This window comes from Cryptomeria japonica, chromosome 4 (assembly GCF_030272615.1).
Source record: "Cryptomeria japonica chromosome 4, Sugi_1.0, whole genome shotgun sequence".
Taxonomy (NCBI): domain Eukaryota; kingdom Viridiplantae; phylum Streptophyta; class Pinopsida; order Cupressales; family Cupressaceae; genus Cryptomeria; species Cryptomeria japonica.
This window is the reverse complement of record NC_081408.1, coordinates 125,608,211-125,622,144: the sequence shown is the minus strand read 5'-3', so window position 1 is coordinate 125,622,144 and position 13,934 is coordinate 125,608,211. Positions and strand designations below refer to the sequence as shown.

At 33.4% G+C, this 13,934-nt stretch overlaps 1 protein-coding gene across 1 annotated transcript; it reads left to right on the top strand.

The window, feature by feature from the left end:
• The first annotated feature begins 404 nt into the window (after positions 1-404).
• On the top strand, positions 405-2,490 carry LOC131875415 (disease resistance protein RUN1-like). The gene has a single exon (XM_059219615.1). The coding sequence runs from the start codon at positions 530-532 to the stop codon at positions 2,483-2,485; it is 1,956 nt and encodes a 651-aa protein (XP_059075598.1). The 5' UTR covers positions 405-529; the 3' UTR covers positions 2,486-2,490.
• Positions 2,491-13,934: the final 11,444 nt, after the last annotated feature.

The following is a 13,934-nucleotide window of genomic DNA, read 5'->3' as shown; positions in this document are numbered from 1 at the left end:
ATACTTCTCCTTCTTAAAATAATTTTAAAGAAATATCTAATTTCACTATCATCCAACATGGAGATTATTTGTTTAATCTTCTCACCTACTACTCGCCCCCGCCTACGACCTGTCCCCAGCTCTCCCTTCAGTGGTTCATTGTAATTTTTTATTTGCCTACCTAATCTAATTAAAAAACCACACAACTACACAATAATTAGGAATCTTTTCAATAGTCGATGGCTGAAAATTTTTGGTACAACACAAATTTTCTATAACTGACCCCTCTCCACGCGTATTGCTCTATTTGGGCCTTTCTAACAAACTGATTCACGAGCACTGGCTATGCAGGATAACGCGGAAGAAATTTTATCGCACCCACTCCACAAACGTTGCTTTCTTTGAATTTGTCTTGTTTCCTCGACCAAAGCCTCCTTTCGCTATAAATTCTTAGATTTGTAGGATTGTCATACTCACATTCAACAAAGCTTGAATTGCATTAGAATTCCCCATTCTACTCGCTACATCCAAAGTCTGTAATAACTCAAAGATGGCAGCTGGACTTGCTATTGGCCTTGCCAACGCTGTGGTGGGAAAGCTTGGCGAGATTGCAGCACAACAAGCATGGGATGAGGCATCTCTGCTGCTCAACTTCAAAAATGATTTTAAATGGTTGGAGAAGAAGCTCAGACAGACATCTTCTTCTCTACAAGCTGCCGATGAGCAGAGTGAGCAAAATAAAGAGGTGAAAGAATGGCTGGCAGAAGTGAGGAATGTTGCTCTTGATGCCCAAGATATAATTGATGAGTGTGCCGTTGAGCATTTGTATACAAATACCAATCAGTCATGTGTGTGCAATCGTAGTCAATTAGTCTTTCGGTATAAGATGGGGAAGAGGATTAAAGACATCAAAGATAGGATTAGATCTGCAATTCAAGAGGCACAGGAGCTCAAGCTTTTCCACGATGTGACCCATATGAGTCAGCCCTCAACTAGTGGATCTGAAAGAGAAAGAGAAAGAGAAGCAGAGTCGAGAAGACGGAGTATGTTGGAGAAAGATGCTCCAGCAGTGGCAGTAGAGCACAAGGTGGAGGAAATTCTGAGATTGTTAGACAATCCTGCTGTTGGGGTTGTTGCCGTCGTGGGAATGGGAGGGGTGGGTAAAACATTCCTTCTGCGGCATGTCTACGACAGAACAAAACATAGGTATGAGTGCTCTGCCTGGATTTCTGTTTCACAGACTTGTTCTCTTAGAAGTTTGCAATGTGACCTGGCCTTCCAAATTAATTTACAAATAGACAGTAGTATAAGTGATTGGCTAGCAGCTGAATTGATACATGGCAAGTTAGAGGGCAAAATATGTTTGATTGTTTTTGATGACGTCTGGAGTTCTAGTGTAGAAGGTAACTTGATATTATTAAGACTTGGGCTTCCCACTGGCCGGAATAACCAGTGTAAAGCAATGGTCACCACTAGAAGTAGAGATGTTGCTGAAAAAATGAATGCCCACGTCTATGAGATGGAACACCTCTCGAAAGATGAGAGTTGGGATCTATTTTGCCAGTATGCTTTCCCGGAGCGTGAGGGAAATAGGCCGCCTGAGCTGCTGGATAGGTTGGCTCATCAAATTGTAGAAGAGTGTGGGAGGTTGCCACTGGCCGTAAAGACAGTTGCAGCATCGATGGCCAAGTCTCCCCTCACATCATATTGGGAGGCAAAATTGGGGCAGTTGAAAAAGGTAGGAAAAGGAGAAGACTCCATCATGAAGATTTTAAAGCTGAGTTATGACTCTCTTCCTCCCTATCTGAGATGCTGCTTTGCTTATTTTTCATTCTTTCAAGAGGACATAGATATTTCGCTTTCTACTTTTCATATTGATACAGCTATACACAAGGACATTGTGATATATTTATGGATAGCGGAAGGATTTATTCCGCAAGAAGAGGAGAGAGAACAGTGGGATATTGGTCTCAATTATCTCCACCAACTGGAAAATTTATGTTTGTTGGAAGTAGACAGGGTTTTTAATTGTTACACTGTACATGACTTGTTGTTTGATTTGGTTGTAAATATTTGTAAAGAAAACGGGTGTGAATTTGATCTTCCCTTGAAAGAAACAAGTTGCCGCAGGTTATTACTGGCTAACAAGGGTTTAGATACTAATGTAATTTCTGAAAGGCCTCTTCTTTGTAAGCGATATCTCCGCTCATTGTCATTCTCTGAGAATCCTAACATTACAAGTATTCCAGAACAGTTGCTTGATCATGTGAGAGTTCTCCGGATAATTGATTTCAGCCGCACTGCCATCTCCACTTTGCCAAATTGTGTGGGGAATTTGAAACTTCTTAGGGTCTTGAATTTGTCGCGTACACAGATCAGTGAGGTGCCGGATTGTGTAAGAAGACTTAAGAGTCTTCAGTTTCTTGATTTTTCTTATTGCAAATTGCTAGGACATCTACCTGACTGGATAGGTGAGCTCAAATGTCTTTCCCATCTCAGTGTATGATGGTGCTCAGAGATAACTAACAATTATATGCCCAAAGGAATGTCGCAGCTCTCGAGTCTGAGGACACTGAGATCAGGTTGCTTCCCACTGTCTATGGAAGAAAATGAATTCTTAAGTGTTAAAGATGTTGGCAATATGATCAATCTGGAAGAAATTTTATTTCAGTTAACAGATGTACGGGCATTGAGAAGTGTAGAAGATGGTATCCTTGATCATCTGGTCAAAATGAGATTTCTGGCAGTACAGAATAATATTCCTGCAACGGAGGGTGATACGGGAGAATCCAGTCTTCCATCATTCTCAAAGGAAATGAATGTTATGAAAGATCTTCAACAACTTCAACTTGAATGTTTCTCTGTGCCAAGTTGGATATGTGGAATGGAAAATCTGACAGATCTATGTTTAGTGAAGTGCAGTGATTATCCAGCACTCCAAAAGATGCCCAACTTAAATTCCTTTATGTTGAATGGTGATCTGAAATGCAGAGAACTGCCAAGGAACTTTGGAGAGAGAAGGGGATTTCCTAAGCTGGCTAGGCTGCAGATTCAAGACTTCCCTCTTTTGGAGGAGTTGCCGGCGTTGGAAGAGGGGGCGATGCCACGTCTGGAATTACTATTGATAAAGAATTGTCCGTTGGTGAAGAGAGTTCCGGAGGGATTGGAGCGCTTGAGGAGACTAAAGAATATAGATGTTGTTGGGGAGGCAAGTGGTGAGTTAGAGGAGAGGTTAAAGGAAGGCGGGGAAGATTGGAATAAAATCAAAGCTAACAATCCCCGCATCCAGATCTTCTGCTCTGAGTAGAGTATATGGTTTTGTAAGAAGATTGTTTCTTCAATTTGTAAAATTGAAAATTAAGTAAATATTTAGATTTAGAATAAATGTTTTATTTGTTTTTTTTTTATAACATCATTTCTAAATAGGAACCCTTCATATAACTATTAAATGAAGGTAAGATTCCTTTTTATTTGATTAAGATAATTTTGACTAAATTATATTTTTAATGAATTTATTTAAACTTTTATTTATTATAAATTAATCTTACATATTATTAAAATATTTTGTTTAATAGTTCAATATATGTTTTTTAATAAAATTTAAATATAATAATAAATAATGTTTTTATTAAAAATTATTTATTTAATTAAATTCAAATGTTTGTGGATAAAAAATAGTAATTGAAATTAAAGTACAAAATATTTGTTTATAAGCTGTTTAATTTACTTAAAAGTTGTATTATTTTACTATATACCTATTTATTTATTAAATTTATACATAGACACAAAGTGTGTACTTTTTAATTTTCTTTTTGAAAAGATCATTTTTTGTTTTATTTTTATTTCAATTTATTTACTTTATATCAAATAGGAGTTATTATATTATTGAATGATATTACTCATATTATGTTTATTATAAAATATTGGTACTTTAATGTGTAAATAATTATCAAAATCAATATTATATTTTTTATTAATTTTAGTATTATTGTACTTATATAAACAATTATTTCCGCAAACTTGTAAACATGGTTGATAACTTTTTTCTTATACCAACTATGCTATATTATAGTTGATCTTGGTAATTGATAGGTTTTACTGTTGTGTATAATGCATATGTTCATTAACATTTATATTATGGTTATTCATGCAATATAAAGTACATGATCTTAGCCAATTGTTAATTTCATATTTGGAGTATTTGACCTTGCTCAATTGTGATTAATATTTGATTCTTTGATATGGATTGTTGCTAAGTTTTAGAAGTTGCAATAAATTGACAAATATATCATATAATTAAGGGATTTGAGAGGAATATTAAGAGTATAATATTATTCTAATAAAGGTTAATTGGATAAAATTATTTGGAGTGGAAGCCAACCAAAATGCTACAATGGATTTCTTTTTACTAAGTGTTAGTATTTGCTATTATTTTTAAATATATTTAATAGAATTATATAATTAGTGGTTTCATTTACGTTATCTTTTAAGCTAGATCATTGATTACATGTGTTAATCCTCATTTTTTATATCGTTATAATATTGAAAAGATATCATATAAATTGAACAAATTATATGCTTAACATCTCCAATAGTATGTTCTTTTTTATTTAATATAATTGCATTGTATTATAATCTTCATCCAACACCTCTATCTCTACATCATGATTTATATGATAAAATTTAAATTTTGGTTGTATTAAAAAATAGGTGTTTTTATTGTGAATAATTTGGTCATATAACTTTTTTTATATATTATAAAGAGAATAATTTACACTATTCACAAAAAATGCAAGTTGTAGAAAGAACACCATCAAAGTTCAAGTAAGGCCAAGACAAGACACCAAGATAAAATAATAAATAAAATTAGCATGCCTAGACCCAAACATTAAGAAATGATAAAACCACTAGGTGATGGGAGCAACACATTATTGGGAAAATAGCAGAATCATTTTAAAACAATATAACAATCTCTAACCCAATAATATATTCATTGAGATACAAAGATTAGAGAGCACACTATAAAAATATATGGTTGCCTACAAATATCAAATTAGGTTGCCTTAATATAGAAAACCCATAGAGATATTCATTTTCTATATTATTCTTAAATCAACCACTTAACATATTTTAATAAAAATAACATAGATAAACATAAAATATAAAATATATATGAAAATTATTTCACCATAAGAAAGAAGCAACATGAATGACACATAAAAATACATCATAAGAAGATCATCTCACAATGCAAGATTTATGTGGAGAAACCCTTGCAAGGAAAAATTCCACCATGAAGAGAGGCCAAGCATGGATTATCTTAAATACCAAGAGTACAAAACATTCAAATCCATCACTCCTTCTGTGTCTTCAATCTAACAACACTTCATTACTTGCTAGACAATGATACAACTCTATTTAAGGGTGCCAATTTATAGAAGAGTTGGTGTGAGAAAACAACTATAGTATCTCAAAACAAGAGAAAAATATTGCTTCCAAAACCATATGATCCCCTTAGTTGACCATCTATAAATATAGTAAAAAATATTTAATCTTAAAATGACCTTCACATAGGAGCCTAGCCCATAGCCATTCAGAATTAGTCAAACTTTATTGCTCCATAAGTCATCAAAAACTCTAACAGGTAATATATACAACATGCAAACTTGGGCATCCCACTCAATGAAACATGCAAATGATGATAGTCAACATGTGATTCCACTTTTACCCTATTCCAAAAATGGATGTCAATTTGGAATATTCCTCCATTATGCCTTACTATTGGAATCACTATCTAGTTATATATTATATGGATGCAATTATAACATGTCATAAAAATTGCAAATAAACATTTTCTCCATCATGTCTCTAGGCATCCAAACTTACATCATCCAAGGAAAATGGAGACACATGAAAATGACTTAGGATTGCATGGTAAATGTCATCTTATCCTAACACACATGAGATGGGACCATAGTCATATGGTTTATCCCATAAATCAATATGGATGGAACCATCAATAGCTAATTCTAAAATTTTCATTTCCCCTTTCAGAATACTTTTAATGGACCAACAATCTAATTTCCCTATTCCCACATCTTCCTAAGTTTAACTTTGTCTATTTTATCTCCCTTTTCTTCCCCCCTATATATCTCTGGGGTCTTTAAAGTCTCTAAGTATTGGGGCATGTCCAATATTCTCAATGCTTACATATTGTTAGAGTTTTAGAGATCCTCATTATAGTGTGCCTTCTTGGCTAATTTTGATCCTATCTAAGTCCATTTAGCTTAAGAATTTTGGACTTGTCTTACTCATCATTCCTCTCATTTATTCCTCTTATAGAGAATTAGAGTTTCCATTTCCAAGGTACCCTTCTCCAATAATTTTAGACTCTCACTTTTTGACTCAATATTTTAATTAAATTACTTTGATAAAATTGGAATTATGGTGTTATCTCTATCGAGACACCTATTTTCTATTCCTAATTCCTAAATCTACATCAATAACTTTATTTACCATATTGGAGTTATAATTTCATTCACCCTATTATCTAGGTGCTTCACCCTATGCATATCCTTTCTTACTCGACAAAGAAACCAACTAGGGTCCAAGGAAAAATGCACCCCACTTGTACTTTTCTTGTCATGCACACAACCAGTCTAATCTGTATCGGTATAAGAAATAAGAGTGAAGTTATATCTTCTAGAATACCACAATCCATAGTCTTATTGTTGGATTTTTGTTATTGATGCCCTTTTTGGTTAAGGAGAATGTTTTATAGGTTATACAGATTATCATTGACATCAACATACTTATGTTGCTCTTGTAATTTAGTCTTTATTCATCATGTCTTCCTCTGCGTTGCTCCATAGTTGCAGATATTGGTTTATGATTTGGGTAGTATATTTATGAATATAAGATATACTTATATTATAGTTTGTGCATGTTATGTATCTTTGAAAGGTGGGATACATGGTTCAATAATTTGGTTTGTCAGTTGCTCTACTTCTTCGAAACAAACTAGTTTGTTTGGACATCTGCATTTTATCAATTGATTGGTTTTGGTCTTGCGATTTTGGGAAATGCCTAAGCATTTTAGATATTGTGTGTACTTAATTTAGCATTAACCTTTGTTATATTTTGGCTGACCTATTTGAGTGAAACATATTGTGGTAGTGTGTAAAGTATTTTCTTTGTAAGGCATGTGTGGCCTATCTGAGATGTGGATCAATATATGTATATAATATATTATTTTATTTACAAACACAATGACATAGATATAGATAGAGAGATACAAAAGTGTGACATAGTGATTAGATGTGGTGTGCAATTGAAGCAGAAGAAAATGAATGAAGAGTTAATACTACTGAGCCTAATTGGAACTATATTCCATGTATATGTAAGATGAAACTATATCAGTTCATTTTGTGTATTTGTTCTCTTTTGGTAAATTAGCCCTTTGGTAGTGAACCTTCATGTTTTGGTAGTGAGCCTTGGGCAATGAGAATTTTGTAATATTTAATAACTAGTTAAATTACATTGAGAGTTAACCCTCTTTGTAGTTTTTTCCTAACGGGTTTCCACACAAAAATATGGTGTTCTCTTTTGTATGTTGTTGTGGATGGTATCTCTACTTTAGTTGTTTATGTTCTTTCTATTGCATGCAAATTAATATGAATCTATGAAGAAATATTCAAGTTGATTTTAAAGATCAAAGGGAATACTGATTCACCCCCTCCCTCTTAGTATTTTGTTTGTTCAACAATTGATATTAGAGCTTGGTCCCTTGTTTTAGCTTAACCGATGAAGGAAGATCTTGTTGGTTGAACAAATGTCTCCAAAGTTAAGTGTTGAATAAATTCTTATAGATGGAGAAGTGCATAATGCTCTTGAAGATATTGAGAATATGAAAAGTGGAAATAAAAATTTGAAAGAAAATATCAAGGGAGCAAATGAGTGCATCAAAAAATGAAGGGAACAGATCAAGAATTTTAGAGATAGATATAAAGAGTTATGCAAGGAAGTGAAACAAGCAAGTGAAATAATTATTGATCTGAAGTTACAAGTTAAGGAAAGTAAGAAAACTGAAGAATGCCTGAATGACTTAATCAAACATAAGACTAAATAATGTGCAAGACAGAAAAAGGAAGTTGTAACCCTAAGATCTAAAGACAAATTCAAGGAAAGTACTAAGAAACTTGATGAAATAATGGCTATGCATAAATCTTCGGAAGATAAAATTGGATTAGGTTTTGAAGCTATGAATGATCAAATCAAAGGACTGAAGATAAAGACAATATGAAGAAGACTAAATTTGAATAATGCACTAAAGAAGCAAACAAAGGAAGGCAACCCAAAGAATCAAAGAAGTTCTACAAGGAATCTATCGGCCAGACAACCTAATGCTCAAAGGTACCTTTCATTCAATGGCTATCGTATCTCCTATAATAAATTTGTACATAAGGCTCTAGAATGTAGAAATAGAATGGATCAAAATGTTCACTATTTTACTTGCAGTAGATTTTGTCATAAGGCTAGTAATTGCATAAATCAAATTACGGATGCAAGAAATTTATTTTATGGTTATTGTCAAATATGCAATGGTTTTGGGCACAAATCTAATCAATGTAGATCTAGAATGACTACAAGAAACTTAAAACAGAGGAATGTCAAGTTCTTTAGTTGTAATAATTGGGCACATTGCTAAAGTATGCAAAAGCATAAATATGAAGAAAGATAATTTGGTAAAGAGAAATGAATCCACAAAGAAGATTGATATAGAAGAGGTGGGGAATGAAATGAAAAGGATTTGAAGAAAGAAGTAAATAGACTTGATGATAAGTGTTGCTACATCTGGCTCTGGTGCAAAGATCCCCTTCGAAAAGTAGTACGAAAGCTTTGGTTTAGGCGGAGCTATACTGAATATTCAGTTCCCCTGCCAAAGATGTTGATGTTGTTGGGTTCATTCGCATAGTGGCTCCCACTTTTACTCATGAAGGAAAATCGCGGGTGTGGGAATTTTTTTTAAGGTGGTTTGTACAAACTAGCGACATTCACTTGAACTACCCAGGGGGGTTCGAACGAATCCCATTTCAGGTTGGGGTTCAAACAAACCAAACCCAAAATTGGGTTCATTTGAACCCAATAAAAATTACATTTTAAGGGATTTGCTCGAACTCCCCCTTCGAGGGAACCTCTATTAAAACAATTTTCTAAAATCGTTTGTGCTTTCCCTGTTCGTACAAACATGGGTTCGAATGAACTGCGGGGGATTCATTGGAAACCCCTTTTCTCGAAGGGGTGTTCATTCAAACCCTCTTTCTAGGCATCTGTTCCCCAATCTCTTTAGACTTCTAGGAATTTTTTGCCTTCAAACCACTAGTTCAAGGCTCAAATGAAAGAATCTTGACAACCCCAAATTATAGGATGGTAGTGCTTGAAGCAAGCTTTCCAACTACTATAATTTTATTACATTATGAGTTTATTATGATATTGTTTTTTAAATTTAACAAAATATTTTTTTTCAGCAAAAAATTTGCCTTGATTTTGACTTTCACCAAAATTGACAAATTGACAGTCAATCCTAGCATTTTTGGGCATTCTGGACATGATGGCGAAATCCTTTTGACGTCAAAATGATCTGAAATATTAGCTACCCTTTCGATCTAGAGATTAATGCTTTGGTTCACACCTTTACCAAATTTCCATCCAGTGTCAAATTTGGACAAAACAAGGACCGATTTTAACTTTCTCGGTGCTCTAAACTTAATGGCGAGCTTAGTTTTTCTCCAAGAAGCTCCCAAATACCTGCATTAAAAAGAAAGAGATAGGTGTAAGAATTTGTGAAATAAAAATCCCACATACCCAATTATCTTATGATAGAATACCTATCACTCAATAAGAGAAAATTGAACAACAAAGAGAATTGAAGACAATTAACAATAATTGAATGTATTGTTTTAAAATTGCTTATTTCTTGAATTACAATGAAGGATATAAAATCCCTATAAAGAAATCTAACTCTAAACATAGAAACCCTAAATGGTGGAGTTTGTAAGATAGACTAAGAGTTAAAAAAGAATGCATGAATCAATCATGTATGCATAAAAAGTATAATAGACTAATTAATGCATGAAACTCTCAAAACTCTAAACATAGTTTGATTTTCATAGTTTGCATTATGCATGGAGATAAATATTAATTAATTAACTAATTAAAAAATGTTAATAATTAATTACTAAGGCATCGATTATTTAGTGAACTAATGAAATTAAGTGAATAATTAATATATAAATTATTTACTCCAACACCCCCCCTTAATGCACAACTGGGAGAGAGGTAAAGATGTAGGAAAAAGCATGCAAAGATTAATGCAAGATGGGTCTCGACCTAAAGCTTGATGAGGTACCCATGAACAAACATGGATGTTTCTTAGAAACAGAGCAAAGGAGAAAACCCTAAATGGGAAAAAAAATCCTCTCCAAAAGATTAAAAAAATACAGGTATGAAAAAACATGACGTATGAAGAAGCTGCAATCACCATCATAGAATGATTGCTATGATGCTGAAAATCTAACCTCTAGAAATAGGAATGCAAGAGTGTCGATATGGTAAGTATTTCATCTCACTGACAATGTATGGGTAAATGGCCACCGCATGTCATAGTACATAGGAACAAATAAGTAAGTGCTCCATCTCATGGACAATGCATGTGTAAATGGCCCTACATCTCCTAGTACATGCGAACAAGTACTGAATACATAGAACACTCCAACATGAAACCAAGGAAGCATTACCAACAATAGTAGAAATCCCCCCATCATATTGACAAAGGAGAGGTATAATAGGTACTAAGAATCTGAATTCTATTCTTCATGATGCTAAAAAAATAGAGATCTATGTCGAAAAGATGGAGCTCGGATCACAGGAGGGCAGAATAGGGCCAAGAATTCACTAATTAATTTAGAAGAAAGAGATAGTGGGCTGGAAAGATATCTACAAAAGTGGTCCTGAGATCTAGATAGAGCTCTAAATTACCTTTTCGATGATATCTCATTTGCGAAAAACGAAGTCCAGATGCAAAAGATATGCCCCCGGGAGTGCAAACTATAACTTCTGACTTCAATTGGCAAAAAAACTTATGAAATGAAAAATCATAAAAATATACCTCCATATCTGGATCAATCTTGGAAAGAGCTTTCCAACAGTATATGGTTTTCCAAAAAACGTCTTTGTATGCTCAAGTTATGAGCAAAATACCAACCCCCTCTTTTAAGGCACAAAGAGGGTCAAAGAGGGGCCATGCATGTTGATTGTACCACTAATGTTAGCTTGACATCATGCTAACATCAGTGCTGATGCAATGTACTTTTTTTGCAAAGGGTTGACTTTTTTTTTTAATTAAAAAAATAATCTTTTTGTAATAACATGCACAACTTGATTTAAAAATAAATAAAATTAAAAACCCAGCAATCAAATTTTTTTTTTACCAACCATTTGATTTTTTTTTTGAAAATATTTCTGACGCTGATGCAGGTATGATCATGTAGATTTTTGTGCCTCATAAAGTGTGCCAATAAAAAATCATGCTCCAGATGCCCCTTTCACCGAAAATAGGCAAATTATATATCAAAATTCATGGAATCATCCTTTTGAATCCAACCGTGAGGTCCTTTTGGGCCCAAAAATCTCTAAATTTTTAGGTACCCATTGGAACAGAGAAAAACCCTCGAACTTTGAACCCTTGCAAAGTGGACTCTGTATATCGAATTTCAGTGAAACGAAAGGCGATCCTGACTTTCTCAAGCCTTATAGAACTGATGGTGAGCTCAAAATTAACCCAAGGTGAAAAATTTGTTTTGTAAATGCAAATAATCTCTGAAAAAGCGAACACGAATCTTCAGATTTGGAGCTCTGATACCATGTTACAATTCATGAAATCCGAATCCAACAAGCCAAATTATTTTTTGATAGAATACCTGTCACATAATAAGAGAAAATTGAATAGTAAAGAGAATTGAAGACAATTAACAATAATTGAATGTATTGCTTTGAAATTGCTTATTGCTTGAGTTACAATGAAGGATATGACATTCTTATAAAGAAATCTAACTCTAAAGATAGAAACCCTAAATGGTGGAGTCTACAAGATAGATTGGGAGTTAAAAAAGAACGCATGAATCAATCATGTATGCACAAAAAGTATAATAGACTAATTAATGCATGAAACTCTTGAAAATCTAAACATAGTTTTCTTTTCTTAGTTTGCATTATGCATGGAGATAAATATTAATTAATTATTCTTAATTAATTAATTAACTAACTAATAAATATCAATAATTAGTTACTAACTAAGGCATCGATTATTTAGTGAATTGATGCAATTAAGTGACTAATTAATATATAAGTTATTTACTCCAACAATAGGAACTTCCCTAGAAACTATAATTCCTTCAAGTTTTTCCGATTCTTCAAGACATCGGATGCAAGAGAATATCATACTATGCTTTGAAGAAGAATGACTCTAGATTCCTAATAAACTACTAACCCACAACTCATAGCAAGCTCTGATACCATATTGGATTTTATTTTGAAGCCACCCAAGATCAATGTGACTGAAGGAAAGCAAGACAAGAACCCAAAGATGAACAAAACTCGACACTCTTCTAGCAGTGAACTAGACTCATAATTTGAGCTAGTGTTCTCCTTCACTGTAAAGGAAGAGGTGAGGGTTTGATTATATAACAAAATATCGGCATATAAAACCAAGAGGAATAATAACTCCCTATAGCCTAAAATAGGAGGGAGTTTCACCTACTTTCTAAATGCCAAATGCATGGTTATGCCAACTCGAATAAAGATAAGAAATGGTTATGGGGAGGTGGCAAATAAATCTAAAAGAGGGTGTGACATTCAGCCACCCAAATGTGGGTGTGAATGATAAATTCATTATAGGATTATGTCAATTTGTCCTCATACTAGCCATTCTAATATAACCTAAGTAAGCTTAATAAAGTGTAGGAAAAATAATTATTCCCTACTAACATAAGGAAAATAAAAAACCTACACTCACATTTATGACACCTTGTGTATGCAGTAGTGTCGTGTCGCTCATTTAGTGACACTTATGTATTTTTTTTAAAAATGTTCAATTGTCTTTTATTCATTAATGTCTAATGAAAAATTGGGCATCGCACCTTTAGGGAATATGTTGAATTATGAGGACCATTTTCACTCTAGTCAAATCCTAGTAGACCAACTTAATAGCTCTAAGTGCAATATCAAAGACAAGAAACAAGCATGCAATGATACTTAAGAGGATGTTAAAAGAAAACAATGCATAATTGAATTTATGGGTTTTTGATCTAGATGTTATTTCACATTCCAACATTCCTTGATTTCAAAATGAATAAACAATGAATGTCTTTAAATGCAACAATAATACAAAAATTAACAAAAACATACACTAAATTGGTTTATAATGATTAATATAAGAAAATTGATGGAATATATTTTGAAGGTAAATTTTGAAAATTGTAAAAAATTTCAATAAAGTTCTCAAGATGATGAAAATTAGATTTAAAAACTGAAGCCCATTTTAAAAAAGTGTCCAACCTGATCCATTCCCCTTCTTTAGAATACTTCCTGCCTGTGCAAAAATAAGAGCTTTCGAGCATAGACATCCATCAAAGCATAGTGGAAACGAGATTTTTATCAGATGATGTAGGTGCAAATTCCCTAATAGACATGTATGCAAAATGATCTTAATGATGCTCCAACAAATGCAAGTGGCAGGTTTAAAGCCATACTCTGCAACCTTTCCTACCGTCTTCCCTATCTGTGCCAAACGAAAACAGGCGAACAGCCTAATTTCTCTGACAACAAAAAAACTCTGGTGTGAACAATTTCGTGTGGTTGAGTAAACATGTTTGAGCTAGAATTTATCATCATTCATT

Coding starts and splice junctions, on each gene's coding strand:
- LOC131875415 (XM_059219615.1), top strand. CDS start 530: ATGGCAGCTGGACTTGCTATTGGCCTTGCCAACGCTGTGGTGGGAAAG.